The following is a 19,256-nucleotide window of genomic DNA, read 5'->3' on the forward strand; positions in this document are numbered from 1 at the left end:
GGACCCCCCTATCCTTTCCACTCGGTGGACCGGTCCGACTGAGAGAGGAGGGGGAGACGGCGCATGCACAGAACTCAGAGGCACAGAGGCCCTCTGGGGAGGGAGAGAAGGAAGTTCCTCGGTTGAGCAAGATGGGGAGGCTGCGGGTGGCTGGGAGGCGGGGCTGGGGAGGCTCCCTCTGGCCTGGCTGGGCTCCGCAGGAAGCCTCTCTGGGCGGTGTACGGTCCTCGCACTAGGAAGCAGGTGAGGCTGCCATCCTGTCCACACTTTCCTGGGAGGAAGCCCCACTGGCTATCATGGGGCTTACTTCTGAGTAGACCTGCTTGGGCTCTGTGGCTGCAGTGCTCTCCACACTTTCCTGGGAAGAAGCCCCACTATCATGGGTCTTAGTTCTGAGTAGACCTGCATAGGATTGGGCTCTGTGGCTGCAGTGCTCTCCACACTTACCTGGGAGTAAGCCCCATTGACTATAATGGGACTTATTTCTGAGTAGACCTGCATAGGCTTGGGCTCTGTGGCTACAGTGCTCTCCACACTTTCCTGGCAGTAAGCGCCATTGACTGTGATGGGGCTTAGTTCTGAGTAGACATGCACAGGCTTGGACTCTGAGCTGTTCCATTCAGGGTTAGGGCACCATCCGACTCTCATCTTCCTAAAAGCTTATGAAGAGAATCTAGTGGAAGCTTGGGGAGGGGAATCCAGTAGAAGCTTCTTGGGGGGATTCCAAGGGTCTGCTGCGGCTGGGGCAATTCACCTGTGCTCAGTGTGTTCAGCTGTCTTCCCTCTTGCACAACACCAGGGGAATGTCCACTAAAGTTGAGTGTTGGGAGAGTTAGGACAGACAGAAGAAAATATTTCTTTACCCAATGTATAATTGGTCTGTGGAACTCCTTACCACAGGATGTGGTGGTGGCATCTGGCATAGAAGTCTTTAAAAGGGGATTGGACCAATTTCTGGAGGAAAAGTCCATCACACGTCGCAAGTTGTGATGGGTATGTGCAGTCTTCTGATTTTAGAACTAGGCTACCTCAGAATGCCAGATGCGAGGGCATCAGGATGCAGGTCTCTTTTTGTCTCGTGTCCTCCCTGAGGCATCTGGTAGGTCACTGTGAGATACAGGAAGCTGGACTAGATGGCCTGACCTCTTTAAAAACAAGAAAAGTGCCAAAATTGAGGTCCTACCTCTTTGCAGCCAAGCCATGCCTTTTCAGAGCCAGCAGAGCTGCTTTTAGCACTGAAAAACCCACTTCTGGGTTCCTTTCCTCTCCCAGGTTCTCCCCAGGATGCATCCCACCTTCAAGTTTGCACACACAATATCTGGTTTGACCAGAACTCACCTCCAGTCACTTCTGCAGGCCATTCTGAGGCTTGCGGAGGGCAATACAGTGGGTTGTGACCAGGAAGTGGCCTCTGGGTCCTCTCAATAAGGTTCCAGCACTACCAGGACCATAGCATCATGATCCACTGTGGAGGATGAGGTGGGCAGCAGCGCTGAAAAGTTTGGGAACCACTGCAATAGATGCAAGAGCAGTTAAACTAAGGAGAATGCCAGCTAATAGCTAGCCTATCCATGAGGCTGACTGAGACATTTGGCTCAGCAGCAGATTGGTGGCAGGGTGCCCATCTCTATCCACCCATTCACCACTGCCTCCAACCCCCCATATTGAAGAAGGAAGTGGACAAGAAGTACAGAGTGGTCTAGCTCTCTTCTCCTCCACACTTCCTCATCTGCTTGTTCCCCTCTTCCTTTTCAAATCAAATACATGGCGGGGGGGAGGAAGAGGGGTAGATGTTGCAGCTGGCACCTCAACAGGTAAGAAGGGTGCAGTATTTAACATGCCACCTCAGGCACTGGGAAATCTTGGGCTATCCCTATTCACCCTCACGATAAAGGAAGTGCTTTTCAAGTCTTTTACATGAAATAATGCCTGAATGTGGGTTGTGTTTGCATTTGGTAGGCACTGGAGATGAACAAGCCCATAACTCCTTCAACATATGTGCGCAACCTTGGCTATGGCATGATGCGTCAACTGGCAGATTTAATTGATCCGCAGGAAGGATGGAAGAAATTGGCAACAGATATAAAAGATACGTCTGGTGCAAACAGATATAGCCAAATGCATATAAGGTAGAGTATTGAAGTTGTAGGGAAAATAGTCATTTATTAATATATGCACCAGTTGAACTGTGGCATGCTTGAGGGGGGACAAATTCCCCAGGCACCAGCTTGGGGCACTGCACTGCCATCCACCACCACCCCTCACAGCGTCCCTGGGCCTTTCCCCCAGAGGTGATCTGAGGGCCCAGGAAGCCATGCACTGCCTCCCTGACCCTCTGAAGGCCTTGTAAAGCCCTTATGGGGTTTCAAGTTTTAGTTCTTTATTGTTTGTCAGCCACACCCACCAGGGTCACCATCTCTTTACTTTTTTAACGTATGTATATGCTTATACATAAGTAAGTAAGGAGGCAGGCAAAGACTGATCATGAGAAGCGTGTCCTATCTTGGAACAGTTCAGATCTAAAAGAACTGGGCCATAAAGGAGAGAGAGAAAGCAAAGAAAGAAGAATGGACAGTGAATGCCGTACTTTGCATTCTATTCCTTTTTGAACTCTTATTTTTACAGAACCAAGATAAATAAAATTAAAACAAGTGGTGTGCATTGTGGCCGTCTATAATACTTCCATATCCCAATGTGGCCCTTAGGCCATTAGGGCCCAATCCTATCCAGTCTTCCAGTGCTGGTACAGCTTTGCCAGTGGGGCATGCACTGCATCTTGTGGTGTGGAGGTAGTCACGGGCCTCCTCAGGGTATGGGGACATTTGTTCCCTTACCTCAGGGCTGCATTGCAGCTGCACCGGTGCTGGAAAGTTGGATAGGATTGGGCCCTAGGTTAGCCCACCCCTGTTAGTAGGTTGGTTGCTTGCAGTTAAGTGAGGGCAGATGAAATGGTCTGAAATAAACTTTAGGAACACAGCCGTTCAGCTGATGTTGTGCATCTTGCTTCCCAGCCCTAAGCATATTTTACTTGGAAGAACATCCTGCCAGATACAGGGGAAGGCACCAGGATGCAGATGCTTGCTGTCTTGTGAGGCATCTGGTGGGCCATTGTGAAATACAGGAAGCTGGACTAGATGGGCCTTTGACTCGATCCAGCAGGGCTCTTCTTATGTTCTCATGTTTAGTGGTATTTTCTTTTGGTAATTTAGGTTTAAAATTGCAACCATACATGTGTGTGTGTGTTTTAGAAGAAATAGAGCTTTGTCCAGGACAGATAAATTTCTTGATCTTTTTCTCCAGAAAAATGGAGGTTGTTTAACTGTTACCAATATAATTGAAAATTTAAAATGTATGAATATAGTTAACTTTCTGGTACTGGGTAAAGGATGCCTACTCTGAGAAGCTATCTGTGCTTTCTGTTTTCACAAAAAGGCAGCGTATTTTTCTGTTCTTCTCCTTTTCTCATGTTGTTTAGCTCTTCTCTGATTTGAAATATTAATTCTGGTTTTTATTAAAGGCGATTTGAAGCATTGAAGCAAATAGGAATGAGCCCCACCTGTGAACTGCTTCATGATTGGGGGACATTAAATTGCACTGTTGGTGACCTGGTGGACCTGCTGATCAGAAATCAGTTCTTGGCACCAGCCAGTATTTTGCTTCCAGGTAACTTTTGATCTGTGTGGTACCTATGGCTAGTGTGTATGTTTTGGTTTTTTTAATGGAAACTTCTTTTTTAATAATTTTGATGAGCACTTTTATCTGCTGTTTAGTAGCCATCTGTGATGAATGGGGACCCATTGCCTTAATAAAAAAACAAACTCTGTTTGTGTGTAACATGGGCCTGGCTACAGCAAGTCAGCTGATTTCCCCTTATCCCTAATGGCCTACCCAAGGCAAATGTGAGGGTTGGGGAGTTGGAGCTTGCCTAGTTGGTAGGCTCCTTGGATTACTTCTCTCATCGCTGACTTCTACGTTTCAAGAACCCCAGGGCTTTGAGTGTTTACCTAGATATGAGAGAAGGTAAGAGGGCATCCTGGTTTGGGGGTCCAGTTCCCTTTTTGCTGAACTACCCAGTTCTGTGTGAACGTTGTACCATTCCCATGGAGAGGTATAGTGAAATCTTCCTTTTGCCAAGTTGCGTGGTGGTGTGTATAGGTGAAATCAGTATGTAGTTGAGTCTTCTTTACCAACCTGAACAGCATGTGTTTTTTTTGCAGGGGGGGGGAGTGCAGACCCAAATATATGATTAAATCATACCATTAGATTGTGAGATGTCCAGTGCTCATTAAGAGTGTGATGTTTTCCATAAAATTCATTTGTGTGACATAACCAACACCTTCTAAAGTTTATGGCTCCACCCAAACTGTTGTGTCTTTTTAAGATTTTGTGACAGACTCTGTAAAAGTAACAGAAGATGTTACAGTTCCCTTATCCTTACAAGAAACTACGCCTATGTGTGAAAAAGAAACTTCTGTAGAGGAAAAGCAAATGGCATCAGTAACACCTCTTTTGGCTCCGTATAAAGTGTGTGTAATTCCTGCTTCTTGTGGCTCGAGTACCAAGAAGAGTGACTTGCATCTTAATGACACAGGTAGGAAATTATTACCTTCATTTTTCATTTTATTCCATCTAGTGCTATTGGGGAATATATTATCACTTACATAGAAATCTGTGGTGGATATAGTGACAGTCTTTCGTGCTTCATTAGTTGCTTCCCTGACAGTTATCTCCTTGGAGATCTTCCATGCTGTATCTTATCATGGTTACTATCATGGTTATTGAAGTCCTTTTTAAATGTTCTGTAACCATGGAGAGTCTCTATGGTTACAGAGCACCCATGAGCACATCAGTAAGCTCCACCCTCTCATCAACACTCTCTGCATGAACAAGGGTTCATGCTGTCCATGATGACTGGGAGGTGGGGCTATCCCCCAGCAATTCTCAGCCTTTTTCCTCTCATGGGACACTGACACGGCTCTAAAATTTACAGGGCAACATTAGTGTTTTGACAAGGTACACTGCAATAGCTTTACTAATAAATGACCCTCCCCCAAACTATTTGCAGCACACCAGTGTGCCACACCCTGGTTAAAGATCACTGGGCTGTGGAGTGTCAGTTGGGGGGTGAAACTTACCAGCGCACTCCCATCCACCATGGACGCTGTCTGCAATTACAATAATATCTGCACAGGGCTTGAAATAGACCATTATGTTGTGCTACCTGCAGTTGCAATATATCAAAATACTGTTCTGAAACAAAATGTTTGACAGGTATCCAGTGCAGTGTTTCCCAAACTTTTTAGAACTGGGACCCACTTTTTTAAACTACGCTCTATTGGGACCCACCTAGGTTTTCCAGATTTTTTAAAAAGGAGATCTAGAAAGAAATTATGTATAAACTAATAACCGGCAAAAGACCCTTAAATATTTATCCCTATATTCACACAAGCTTGCAACCTGCAGGAGCTGAACTCTTTGCAGAGTAATTTGCAGTTGCAGTATGTTTTTTTTTATTAGCTTCTGGGCTTGGGACAATTAGTTATCTGATCTTTCCATCACCCTTTAGCGACCCACCAAAAATCAGGTCATGACCCACTAGTGCCCACTAATGACCACCACTAGGTCATGACCCACAGTTTGGGAACCACTTTGTTTGGCTGTTTTCCTCAAGCCACCATCTTGGACCAAATTACTTGAATCTGTTAGCTTAAAAAGATTTACATCAGTTAGCCTGAACATGATGAATGCAGTGATCACTGTTGGCTACTCTGATATAACAAGAGTTTTGTCTTGCAACCCCTGCTAACAAGAGTTAACCCCTGCTAACCCCTGATATAACAAGAGTTTTGTCTTGCAACCCCTGCTAACTGGTTAAGAGGCACTTTTTCAAGTGGGTGCTCCTCTTTTATTTAGCAGGGGGAGAGTAACTGGCCCACCTCACCCCAGCAGTGTCTGTTCTAGTGGCTGTCTGCTGGTATTCTTTTGCATCTTTTTAGATTGTGAGCCCTTTTGGGACAGGGAGCCATTTAGTTGTTTGATTTTCTCTGTAAACCGCTTTGTGAACTTTTTGTTGAAAAGCGGTATATAAATACTGTTGTTGTTGTTGTTGCTTTCTCAATTTTTTTTCAGAGCTATAGAAAAGGGAGAGCATGTCTGTGCAGAATTTTGGGTGAAATTTAAACCAAATTACACATTTAGAGAAGGGGGGAAATGAAGATTTCTTCTCTTCCTGACAGGTGGGTGGAGGTGGTTCTAAGGGAGAAAACACTTGTGGCATTCTAGTCGCACAGGTCCACTGAACATGTAGTTAGACCCTAATGTTCTGGAATTTGAACTCTGAAAAATGGATTACAGTTCTTCATTCCAAATAATTTCACAGCTGCTAAAGAAAATGTTGAGATTTTCACTGATTTCTTATTTCTTGCAGGATTACAGCACTTTTTGTTTCATGAGCTGAAAAGCATTACAAATAACTTTGATGGTCAAACTGTGTCTGCTGGCGGTAACAAACTGGGTGAAGGAGGATTTGGAGTTGTGTACAAAGGAGTCATTAATGGCAGAATAGTGGCAGTGAAAAGGCTTACTGCTGTAGGTACACTGATGCATGCTCTCTACTTCCTTTATGCTGTACTACCCATTTTGCTAAAAGAACTGTAGAATTGAAGGCATGCAAGGGATCAGAAAATCATGCAGTGATCTACCTAGTACACTGTACTCTATACCTATCCAAAGCAATTGGTTTGTATCCAAAGAAGGTTAGTCAAGAAGACTAAGCCCTATGGATTTCAAATGACACAAGTTGGTAGATGTGACTAACTTTGCAATCCTATACACAGTTACTTGGAATAAGCCACATTGGACTTGCTTCTGAGTAAATATGCATGAGATTGTGCTGTAAGTTGAGTCTGAATCAGTTCAGTCGGATTAATCATTATTTACCTTCCTTGGATTTAACCTGAGCAGTGTGGCCTAAAAATAGCAATAAGAAGGCGTGGCGGGCAGAGCTGCTGCATGCAAAAACCGCTTGCTTGAAAAACCCTCCCACCTTGGCCTCCTTACCACTATTTTTAGGTTCATTATTGGCCTCGCAAGCTGGAATTGAGTGGCTGGTGAAGTCATTGTGTGATGCAAAATACTATGTCATCACCATTCACTTCTGGGTTCTAGCACTAGAGTCACCAGCCAGGTGAGTTTGGGAAGCACTGCTGTTTCCATTTCATTTACAGAACTGGCATGCTTTAATCCTACATTTAGGGTGACTTCATAACTTTAGTCCTATGATCATCAACTTTAATTATTAAAGAAGAATTCAACTTCTTTTAATTGTGATTGCCTTAAGGTAGTCATAATCCCTTCTATCATTTTGTGAAAGAACCATCATCTCTAACCTCTGTTTCACATGGCCAGAAAAGCGTGGTTCTTTTTTTTCTCCTCAACCGTATCTAATAAACCATTTTTCCTATTGCTTTCATAGGTAATCCATGCACTTGTTCTAATTTTGGTTTCTTCTTTGTAAAAGTCGGCAATCAAAACTACACATAATGGAAATTAGACTTTACACAGAGGCCTTGTGCATACTTACTAGGTCTCTTGTCCTCACATAAATTTCTTGCTAACACATTCTAGAACAGGGTGTCAAACTCGTTTCATACCGAGGACCGAATAGCATTTATGATGCCTGCTAATTGCCAGAAGTGATGTCATTAGGCAGGAAGTGATGTCATTAAACAGGTCTTAACCAGAAATAAACACTTTTTCTCACTTAGGAACTCATTAGCAGGAAATTAGAAGAGAAAATATGCAAATCTTGATCACATTTCAAGATATGGGAGAGCCCAAATTTCATGTGGACTTCCCTTTCAGCAGTAATACATACCTCAGCACTAAGCAGCTGAAAGCATGAAGGCCAGATAAAAAGATTCTGCGGGCCGCATCCAGCCCCTGGGCCTTATGTTTGACACCCCTGTTCTAGAATATCTCTTCCTCCCCTTCCCCATCTGGTGGTGCATTATGTAGGCAATTGAGAGGGGAACAATTAACAGCATGCTGTAATTCGTGGAGATGGGACAACCACATGTATTTAGAGGGGGAGACCTAGATCTACTGTTCTGGAACTGCAGAGTGAATAGACCACTTTTAAGTCACTTGTTAACTGAAAGGAAGTCTTGGGCTGCCAAGATGTTGATGAATTTGCTTGTATTTGGGGGTAGCAGTGATCCTGTATGCCAAAATCAAGCATAAAATGGCCAAGTCAGGATTTTGATTGATCTAGAATTGGTAAAAGATACCCTACTTCCTAGTCTCCAACTAACTTTTAAAAATTGTCTGTATAGGTAACAGATATAAGTATCCAAGACTTGAAAAAGCAGCTTGAGCAAGAAGTAAAGCTTATGGCAAAGTAAGTACCAAGCATTTTTGAAACATCACTGACAGTGTATCCTCAGCACAGTTCTGCCAAGTGTTTACCTGAGAATTGCAAAGAATCTTTGCAGGAAATGTGGAGACATTGGTACAGAATTCTGATTATTCTTGTTCCGAACGCATTTAGATGTACAGGTCACATCTGATCATCCACGGATTTTTCATCCATGGATTTGGCTTCACACGGATCCAGTGGCCCGCGTTCAGCCCTGATCGGGGCAACCCATATCCCTCTGAACGTGACCTGAGCTTCCTCAGCCCTCCGAAGGATTTCCTAGCCCTCCTGAAGCCCTTATAAGGCCTTTAAACGTCACTTCCAGTTTTAACTTCTGGTTTTTGGCTGTGTCCTAAGGCCTCGCTCACAGCTTCCGTGGAATTCCCTGGAGCTCTGCTCCAGTTGTTTTCCGAAGGTTAAGGGTGTCAATTCTGCAGATTTCGGTATCCACGGGAGGTCTGGGAACAGGTTTCCTCAGATATTGAAGCACCACCTGTATTGGAAATTATCCAAGTGATGATAATATGTGATTAGCAGTGCTCAAATATTTAAGGGGGCTTAGAGAAAGAGTGGCCTAACAGCCAAAACACAGCAGAAATAAATCACAACCTTTAGCCTCTTTAGCACACGATGAATGTGTGTTGGTTTCCTTGAGCACACTCCTCTGCCATTGTGCAAGCTGGTTGTTTTCCGTTAGTTTCCTTTCCACCTTTAGTTTTGTTTTCACCAAGAGAGCCATCTGTGCAGACAGAGTGAGACGTGGTTTCTTTGTCTCCTGTACTGTGTCCCAGAGGAATGCTGAATTATTCCCACTAGATGAATTGACATAGTCAGTGTAAATAACTTCTAATCAAGATTTGGCGGTTCGGAAAACCCAAAGGGTGTAAAAGGGCTCTGGGCGGTACATTCTGGAAAAAATGAAAATCCAGAACTAATAGTACAATATTTTCATCACAGGTGTCAACATGAGAACCTGATAGAATTACTGGGGTTCTCAAGTGATTTTGATCAGCCTTGCCTAGTTTATGATTACATGCCCAATGGTTCATTGCTTGACAGACTGGCTTGTCTGGTAAGTGAAATTCTTGCTTTCTGTCAGTGCCTAGAAGAGCCTGCCATTTACACTTTAAGATTTGCCCATTTTTACTGTATTTTGGATCATTGTAATCCCAGCCATGGTTGATGGTAAATGGGAGTTAGACCTGGAAGAGCCAGGTTAAAATCCCCATTCAGCCATGTAGCTTCCTGGGTGATCTTGGACCAGTCACTATCGCTCATCTGCACCTACCTCACAGGGTTGTTCCCTGTGATCTTGGACCAGTCACTATCGCTCATCTGCACCTACCTCACAGGGTTGTTCCCTCACAGGAGGGAAGGAACCCTGTGCACCATTCTGAGCTCCTTGGAGGAAAGGAGGTGTAGAAATATGAAAAACAAATTACCTCTTTCAGTAGGCTTTTCAGGTGGTCTTGTAGTAGTAGTGATCAGCTTGCCAATGGAATACTTGTGGATCTATTTGGGTTTTCATGTTGACTTTAATAGACTTTCATATTTTACCGTAAGCAGTCTTAAGATGTTACTGGATCAAATAAGCAAACTGAATTGGAATACTGACACACATCTACTTTTTCCTCCCTCTTTCCCCTTGCATTGAAGGATGATACTGCACCAATTCCTTGGGAAACAAGATGTAGTATTGCACAAGGTGCAGCCAATGGAATCTGTTATTTACATGAAAATAATCACATCCACAGAGATATTAAAAGGTAAAATCTACCAAAAAGAATGGGTATTCCTACCACTGTTTTATCAGCATTCTCCAAACATGTGACAGTTCTTGAGAAATGGAGACAAATCTCTCTCTCTCATGTGCGTGCGTGTGTGTGTGGTGACACTGTCATTGATGTGCTTGGTGTTTCCCTAATAGGATTTCCCCAAATCCTATTAATTATATAAGAACACTAGTGGGGAGTGGATGTCTGCACTGAAGAAAATAAAAAAGATTAGGGGAAATGGTTTTACTTCTGACAGTTGTGTGACTCTTTTATTATTTTTTTTCCATCAGCAAAACCATTTTCGAGTTTCAGTCAAATTAATTGCTTCCAGCGTTTAAAAGTACTTTTGCCATTTTCCTTTGATTTCTGCACCACCTTTTCTGTGTGTGGGGGGGAAAATACTCTAGAATACAATATTTCTTGTTTTGCAGTGCAAATATTTTGCTGACGGAAGAATTTGTGCCCAAACTTTCTGACTTTGGACTTACGAGGGCATCAGTGAGACTTACTCATACTATTCTAACAGATAGAATTGTGGGAACCGCAGCCTATATGGCCCCAGAGGCTTTACGTGGGGAGATCACCCCGAAGTCAGATGTTTTCAGCTTTGGTGTGGTAAGTAGTGAATGACTGCCATCATTTTAAGAAGCACTGGCTTCTATCTGAAGGGAGTTTTTTCCACCTGTGGAAGGAAGGAAACCTTGGAATACAACACTTTAACAGTATAGTTCACACTGAAAAAATTATCACTTGGGATTGGGGGGTTGGGAAAGAAGAGCAGTTTTTTTAAGGAAAGTTGTGAAAGGTATCGACAAATAGTCCCCTTGAAAATTTACTTTGTGATAGAGATTTTAATTAAGGTTTTACCTGTATACTAGTATTGGAAGCTTCATGATGTATACTTCACTTGAATTTTGTTTTGTTTTCTTTCTCTAGGTGTTACTTGAAATAATAACAGGGCTTGCCCCTGTGGATGAAAATCGGGATCCCCAGTTGCTGGTAATCTTCTTGCAGAACTATGTTTTATTATAAGTATGTGCAAGAACTGGTGCCAATGGAGTCTACAGTGTCAAAAGATTAGATTAGAATAAGAATTTTGGAAGGAGTTACTGTTATGATCTAACACTATTTCTCCAGTCAATTTCCTGGTTAATTTTAAGGGGAACCATTAGGGATGTAGTATTGATTTTTTTTAAGACAAAAGGGTAAGAGGTACTTCCAAGTGTGTTCACCCTATTAAAATTAAGTAAACTACAGTAGTTTTTGTGGTCTCTGTCTTTCCAAGTACTTTCAGAAAGAACCAGTGAAATGGCTCAATTTAACTTTTTGATCACAGATTTTAAAATAGACTTTTTAGGACCTATTTGGATGTTCCATTAGCTTGGAATTATGGCAGTGGTTGTACTTCCTGTGTGTGACGTATTGGAAATGTCAGATGTGTGAGGTTACATAGAGGCAGGTAGTACAGCTCCATCTCCTAGAACCAGAGCAATGCTTGCAAGCGAAGAACCGCAGTATGGACACTTCCCACATGATTTTCAGTGTTACTGGAGTGTCATGAGATGGACAGATCCTGCAGTGGCTTCCGTACTGAGTTAGAAGCCGCTGACCCTTGGGGAAAATTCTAGCTGGAGATGGCTCTTCTGAAGGATGCCTAAGATGGCAGAATAATTTGGTTCAGGCAATATACAGGATGAGTATTCCTTAACTGGAATTATTGGTACTGTAAACGTTCCGGATTTTGGAATATTTGCAAAAATGTAATGAGATACCTTGGGGATAGCACCCAACTCTGAACACAAAATTCATTTAAGTTTCTTATATACCTAATACACATAGCCCAAAGATTATTTTATACAATATTTTAAATTTGTGCATGAAACACAGTTTGTGTGCCCTGAACTGTTTTCTTGTTCTGTTATGAATGCATGCCGACTGGCACTTGAGGTTATGTCATGTCGGTGCTCAGAGTTCTGAATTTAAGAGCATTCTGCCTTTTGGAATTCAAGATAAGGGGTACTCAACCTGTATCTTTTTTCCCCCCTGGGAAAAAAAACAACTAAGTCACTTTGTTACAATTAATGGAAAATAGTTTCTATTTAAACAAAACCCTTGAATTTGAATTTGAATCTGAATAAGATGTTACTTGGAGCTCAGTAGAAAAACTTTGACTAGCAGTAGGAAAGACAAGACTTAGAAATACATTTGCTAGCTATGGGCCCAATCCTATCCAATTTTCAAGTGTTGGTGCAGCCATGCCAATGGGGCATGTGCTGCATCCTGTGGTGGTGGAGCAGTCTCAGAGGCCTCCTCAGGGTATGGCAACATTTGTTCCCTTACCTCGCTGATTTTCAACCTTTTTGATTTCACGGCACACTGACAAGGCGCTAAAGTTGTCAAGGCACAGCATCTGGTTTTTTTTTACCATTGACAAGGCACACCATGCTGCTGGCAGGGGGCTCAAATCCTCTGATGGCCCTACTAATAAATGACCCTCCCAAAAGTCCATGCCTATGGACCATCCATGGCACACCAGTGGTTGAAAATGGCACAGTGGTTGAAAATCACTGCCTTACCTCAAGGTTGCATTTCAGCTGCAGCTGTGCTGGAAAGTTGGATAGGATTGGGCCACATGTGAAGCTGATACTATCAGTCTCTCTCATGCGCATGCATGCGTGAAGCACCTTACCTGACTGAATTTACTGATTTCTCCCCTTCCCCTAGTCATATTTCCTATCACTTGCTTGAGGGAGAAAAGCCGCTGCTGAAGAACATAAATATTCCAGTTCTTATTTGAATATTTTGAGGCTGCCATTTATTTGGCAGCAATAAACTTAAAGGGGTGTAACTGAAAGAGGGAATCTGGCTGTAATGTGTCAATTATGGCTACAGTTTCATAGTTCTACACTTGTGAAAAAACAAGTGGGATTATGTTCTTTAATAATAATTCACAGTGTTCTCCAAATCCAGTAGAGGGAACCTCTTTCCAAGAAGTCCCTTTCCCGCTTGTTCCCCCCCCCTGTTGAGTATTCAGTACATTAAACCCTTCCAGCTCATTGCAATACTAACTGCTTTTTTTCACACAGCTGAGTATCAAAGAGGAAATTGAAGATGAAGAAAAGACTATTGAAGAGTACGTTGATGAAAAGATGAGCAATTGGAGCATCCCGTCAGTTGAACAGATGTATTCAGTTGCTTGCCAGTGTCTGAATGAAAAAAAGAACCGGAGGCCAGATATTAAAACGGTACCAGGATTTTTGAAGTCATGTGTCTTTCTGAGGGTATTTTTTCTTTTGCATTCTGTGGGTTTTAATTCACATTCTCTCTTCTCTTGCAGGTCAAACAACATTTGCAAGGAATCCAGATTGACTAAGGTCCCTTCTGTGTTTTGGCTTGAATTTTAAATGCACTTGTGTACCTTACCTTATGTCTTGAACAACCTTGGTGTCTCAGAATGAGACGAACAGCTGGCCTCTCATGTAGTCCTGGGTTATCCGTCAGGAGTGTCTGTTAAACTCTGGCTCTGGCAAACAGCATATCCGAGGCAGTACAGATAAATTTATGGGTTTTTTCTTTAAAAATTGTATTTTTGTAAAACATGAAAATATTTTTGTATTCTTGAACTTGAGTAAATCCTACTTTGTGCTTAAGCTCATTCTTTCTATGTGTCGAAGGACTGGCGTAATAACCAACATACCTCTGTCTAAGAATAGAGAGGCAACAGGGCAGCTGTGAATTAGTGCCTCCCTCATGGTAATGTGGGCAGGAGGGAGGCATGTAAACAAAATTTGCACATGTATCCATGTTCCTATGGATTGTCACAGTTCATGCTTTTTACATGAATATGTATGATCCTATTTTCCATTTTTGAGACTGCACCAGCATCTTATTCACATGTTGAAAATCTTATTTTACACATTGTTCTCTCATAAATGGCTAAAGTAATTGGAACATGTAGTTCTGTACTCAGCACATCAGAATGTAAGGGCTCTCATCTATGCAGCTGGGATACTGTCGACTGTGTCACATAGGTGGATCTTTCCCCTAGTGATGATATGCTTCTCCCTGGGGTGAAAGGTGATTGACATCTGGGTATTAGGTGTGTGTCTTCAAAATGTTAGGACTTGTTTGATTCCTTCCTCTAAGAGTGGAGTTCGAGGAAATGGAAGTCAGGTAGAAGGTGAGTGTGAGATTCCCCCTTTTGAAGTGCAACTGGGGAATACTGGCTTTGCTGGGTTAACATCTTCCTAGAGCAGTGGTTCTCAAACTGATGGGTCGTGACCCTCCAGTTCATGTAATGCTTCCCCGTCCCTTTAAGGGGGGCGAGGGGGGTGCTTTGCACTTACTTCAAGAAGGCAGGGCTGCAGGAGGCTTGGGGAGCCCTGCACAGCCCTGAACAGCGCTCCCTGAGGCTTGGAACGTTCACTAAAAGCGGGCACAAAGCACTTCCGTTTTGCAGGAGTTGCTTTGCGCCTGCTTTTAGCAAATGTTCCAAGCCTCGGGGAGCCCTGTGCAGGGCTCCCCGCACCTCCTGCAGCCTGCTGCAGCCCTGCCTACATAACGTGAGTGTTAAACACCCCCCTTGCCCCCTTAGCAACGCGATCCTGGAGATTGTGTCACTCCCCTAGCCCCTCCCCCGCAAGAACTTACTGAGGGAGTAAAGCTCCCTCATAGTTTGAGAACCTCTGTCCTAGAGGAAATAAGCCAAAAATTAGAGCAGCCTGGTGCCAGTTTATGGGAGTTAGTCTCTTGTGATTGGAGGGGAGTTAGAGCAGGTGGCCCTCTTCTGATGAGAATCCAGGGGTGTGAAGGACACTCAGATCCCATCAGTTGGATGTAATCCAGAACACTTGTGGGGTGCCTACATGGCAGTGGGCAGGGGACAAGTCAGCACAATTACAGTTCCATTTTGATTGGGTGATCTAGCTATAAATTAGAGACAATGGAATCCACCTCTGTATACTCCTGGCCACACTTGCTGGGCTACACTGCCCAGCTGGAGAACAGCCCTGCCTGGTGGGATCTTAGAACAAATCATGTAGTGAGTAGCTTAGAGCAGGGGTGTCAAATATAAGGCTTATGTGCAGATGCGGCCGCTGGTGATTGGGCTCTCCAGCACCAGGATCAGCTGCTGGGCTGCAGTATGATACATTGGTAGAAGCAGCATTGCTGAAAGGGTGGTGCTGCAGGAGTCCAATTATTGGGTGGGCTGCCCTTTCAGCAGCTTTGCTTCTGCTGAGATGTCACTTTGCAGAGCACTTCTTAGCTGCTGAGCTGTAAAGCAGTACTTCGGCAGAAGTAGTGCTGCTGAAATTATGGCCCATGTGATATTTGGGATCTCCCATTTCTTGAAAATATGGTCAAGATTTGTATATTGTCTTGTCAATTTCAGCTAATAAATTCCTCAGTGAGGAAAAAAAGGGGGAGCTTATTTCTGGCCATCACCTGCTTAATGATGTCACTTCCAGCCCTCAATAGGCACCATGAATGATATTTGGCCCACTGAATGAAACAAGATTTTGGAAGCTCTTGTGGGTTAACATCACATTGGAGGACTGACCTACCAGTGGAAGAACTGGATGGGAACTGGATGTTTCTCCAAAATGTAAGCTACCAGCACTATCCAAGTGCAGTGGCCCAAGCTTGACTGAACTGTACACAAATGCAAAAACTCTGTCAAAACAGAACATTTGATTTTTGTATTTCTGCCAAAGTCGCCCTCAGTTTTCTCTCTGTGTATGTTTTTTTTAAAAGCTATAACCATTGGGTGTCTGGTTTCTGTCCCAAAAACTCTAGGAAGGTAAAGATGATGCAGGATGATGTGTTTAAAACTCAGTATTTTTGCCTTATGAATTTTTAACAATTGCTACTTTATAACAATGTCTTGCTATATAAAGCATTTTAACAATGGTGGGATGGGAATTTGGGGTAACCATTTATATGAATTACTATGATACTAAGTAAGGAGTTGCACAACTCCAGATTCTATTTTGTTCTATCAGAATCAATAAAAGTATCAGTTCATGTAAAGTGAACTAGTGGCTTTTGTATTCCTTAGATCAGTGGTTCATAAACTTTTAAGCACTGGGACCCAATTTTTAAAATGACATTCTATGACCCACTTAGGTTTACATGCCTTAAAAAAAAATCTAGAAAGAAATTTTTTTTTCTTATCTACATGCAATAATAACCAGAAAAAGGGCGAAGGGCCAGAGAGAGGCCAGATCGGGAAGGAATCCAGCTGGAATGAGGAGTTCTATGAAAGACTAGAACTATTCAATTGTAAAAACCCCTACGGGGGGTTTAGAACAGCCTGCCCATGCAAACCGCCTTGAATTAAAGTCTGACGAGAAATCTGACGACCAAAGAAAGGCAGTATATAAATACCTGTATAAATAATAAGATGCTCTGCTATTTATCTCCCTATATTTGTACATGCTTTCAAACTGCAGGAGTTCCTTGCAGGGCAGTTCTGATTTTTTTGAAAAGCTTTAGGGTTTGAGGCAATTAGTTATCTGATTATCTGATCCTTCCATCACCTGTGTTTTCATTGGAGGCTCTGCTCTGCTGCTATAGGATCCTCCAAAACTCAGGTCCCGACCCACAGTTTGGGAACCACTGCCTTAGATCCACCTGATCACGTATGAATTCCTCTTGGAGGAATAGTTTGCCAGCCCCATTGCTTTAAGCTTGTTTGTGCCATTCAGATAAAGGAAAGAAGCATAGTGTGATAACTTTTTTTTTGGTATAATATCAGCAAGCCTACAGCAACAGAGAGCTGACGAAGTGATGTGCTGCAGGGTACAATGACAACTGTAGAGGGAATAGCCTGAAATAGCCCCTGGGCTCTGACATTTCTTTGCCATTAAAATTCATCAGAGTTTGGGAAGGAGGACAGTTAGACCTAGTTCCTGTATGTATGCGTCAAATTAAAAGTGCTGGGGGGAAAAAAGCAAGTTTTGATACACCTGGCAGTCTGTGATTCAATAGAGAGCAACAGCTTCTGCTTTTCTGTTTTTGTCACTCCCTTCCTTCGTGGATACACAGCTTGGCCTTTCTTGTATCACATTTTCAATTTGGATAACATTAACAGTATGTATATGTCTTATATCGAAATAGAATATGTGTATGTTCAACACATATATAGGGCCCACCTACCATTTTGGTAGAGAAGTGTGGGGGGGGAGGGTGCATATCTTTCTTAAATAGCCATAGGGACCTACAATCAGGATCAGGAGAAAACAGTTAAAGCTCCCTCCCTGCACATTCTAATTCTGATCTTGATCAGGTTCCCCCTCCTCCATTTCTGCCCAACGTTGCATATACGCAACAGGGATAAAATGTATACAGCTGTAGGCTGGGCAGAAATGGGTTAAGTGGGGGTGGGGACCATAAACCTGCATGGTCATACTCTGCATCGGCTGTTTAGTCCATTATATGTATTGTATATTGGTTTGTTCTCAGCTATTTGTATTATAGAAGTTAAATACCATGCTGGTTGGCTTACTGTAGCAGTTCTGCACACTGTTAAATAACTGATGGTTTAACTAGGGAGCTAATTCTGTCTGCCATGCGTAGAAATTGAGGCCATGTGTCTTATGGCAGTTCTACCGAATGCAGTTTTCAAGGGAAAGAAGAGCAAAGCTGGCAAGATAAAACGGAATAAGCAAGAGCTGCCTCTAGTGTGGCAGGTGGCAGTCTCTTCCCAAAGAAGGGAATATTTCTAAGTTGTTCCGTCATGAAAAAGTAGCACAGCATGCAGCTGCTGCTAAGAGGAAACTCTTGAAATAGAGGCATTTTGGGATGTGGTTTGAGTTTTAAAAAAAGTAAATGCATACCAGGCTATGCCAAGGGAAGATACATTTTTGGCGAGCTAGAGAAATGATCCAGAGTTGCATAGATGTGCTTAACTTGATAAGCTGACTCTGCTACTGCAGAAGAAGATTACACTGTACTGATAACTGGAAATCCTACTTTCTGGGCATGTACATGCACACAGGTATCCAACTTCTGAAACATTATCAAGTGTGTGGGTATTGCCTAGCTTCTCAGCTTTAATGGCTAGAAGTGGGAAGATTTGAGCTTACCTGTGAATTCACCTTCTCAGTCATTCCAGGCAGGATCAGTGTGGTACTTCTGCAAAGCTCCTGCCCAAGAGGGAGGAGCTTCCTAGAAGTACCATGCTGCCCTGCCTGGAACTACTTGAGAACATGTGGCATAGTTCAGGTGTCATGCCACCTTTGGACTGAATCTTGATTTCAGGGAACATCAAATTCCCTCAAAAGCATGCACTACCTCCTCTTTACCCTTCTGATTGGCTTGGAACAGGCCAAGACTTGTACTGATGTCCAAACTAGTTTAAATCAGGATCACAAAAAGTTTGCAAATAGTATAAAACCAGGATCAAATGCTACCCAGTGGAAATACAAGTGGGCTCTCTTTATCCACCAGTTCGATATGACTCGGCACAGGTTCTGAACCCTTGCTGGAGGACCTTCCAGATGTGACCAAGAGCACCATCCAGTCATGTCCAGGAATCTTTCTGAGGCCCAGAGAGGATGCACAGATGTATTAGAAAGGCACTTCCAGTTTTTGCAAAAACCAGAAGTGCCTTTCTAAGGCTTCGGGAAAGCCTTCTAAGGCACGGGGAAGCCACACACAGCCTCCTAGGACTCAGAATTGCTCAGGGACATGGGAGATAGACCCCACTTGTGGACTCAACTATCCATGGATTTTGGTATCTGGGGGAGGAGGGTTGTCCAGGAATGGACACAGCTCCAACTGTATAAAGTGCTAATGTAAATCATGTTTAATATTACTTTCAATTGCTTATGTGCTTTTGCATGATGACTTTGATGAGATAATGAATTGGATAGCCAAGGAACTTTTCATAAATTCAAAGTGATGATGAGCAATGCATTTATTCAGCTAAAACAAATGACATCTCAAGCGGTGAACATAAAACTGCCATCATTAAAACTAATGTGTTCGGTACATTAGCTGCATGCATCTGTCCCCAAAGTAAGTTCCTGTTTCACAATTCATTTTCCAAATTGTTTCAAAGA

The 19,256-nt window shown here is 43.0% G+C and overlaps 1 protein-coding gene across 1 annotated transcript; it reads left to right on the forward strand.

Moving 5' to 3' along the window:
• Positions 1–92: 92 nt before the first annotated feature.
• Positions 93–14,583, forward strand: IRAK4 (interleukin 1 receptor associated kinase 4). Its single transcript, XM_066633645.1, has 12 exons — positions 93–243; positions 1,960–2,129; positions 3,518–3,663; positions 4,382–4,591; positions 6,428–6,588; positions 8,334–8,398; positions 9,374–9,488; positions 10,073–10,182; positions 10,623–10,806; positions 11,128–11,190; positions 13,278–13,436; positions 13,529–14,583. Exons 2-12 carry the CDS (start codon positions 1,969–1,971, stop codon positions 13,562–13,564), a joined length of 1,410 nt encoding a protein of 469 aa, XP_066489742.1. The 5' UTR covers positions 93–243; positions 1,960–1,968; the 3' UTR covers positions 13,565–14,583.
• Positions 14,584–19,256: the final 4,673 nt, after the last annotated feature.

The sequence above is a fragment of the Tiliqua scincoides genome, chromosome 7, assembly GCF_035046505.1.
Source record: "Tiliqua scincoides isolate rTilSci1 chromosome 7, rTilSci1.hap2, whole genome shotgun sequence".
Classification (NCBI taxonomy): Eukaryota; Metazoa; Chordata; class Lepidosauria; order Squamata; family Scincidae; genus Tiliqua; species Tiliqua scincoides.

What these genes read in the sequence shown, in the direction of transcription:
- IRAK4 (XM_066633645.1), top strand. Translation starts at nt 1,969, where the DNA reads ATGAACAAGCCCATAACTCCTTCAACATATGTGCGCAACCTTGGCTAT. An exon ending in TTGACAGACTGGCTTGTCTG is followed by an intron (nt 9,489 to 10,072) that starts GTAAGTGAAATT and finishes CTTGCATTGAAG; the next exon opens with GATGATACTGCACCAATTCC. An exon ending in ATGTTTTCAGCTTTGGTGTG is followed by an intron (nt 10,807 to 11,127) that starts GTAAGTAGTGAA and finishes TTCTTTCTCTAG; the next exon opens with GTGTTACTTGAAATAATAAC.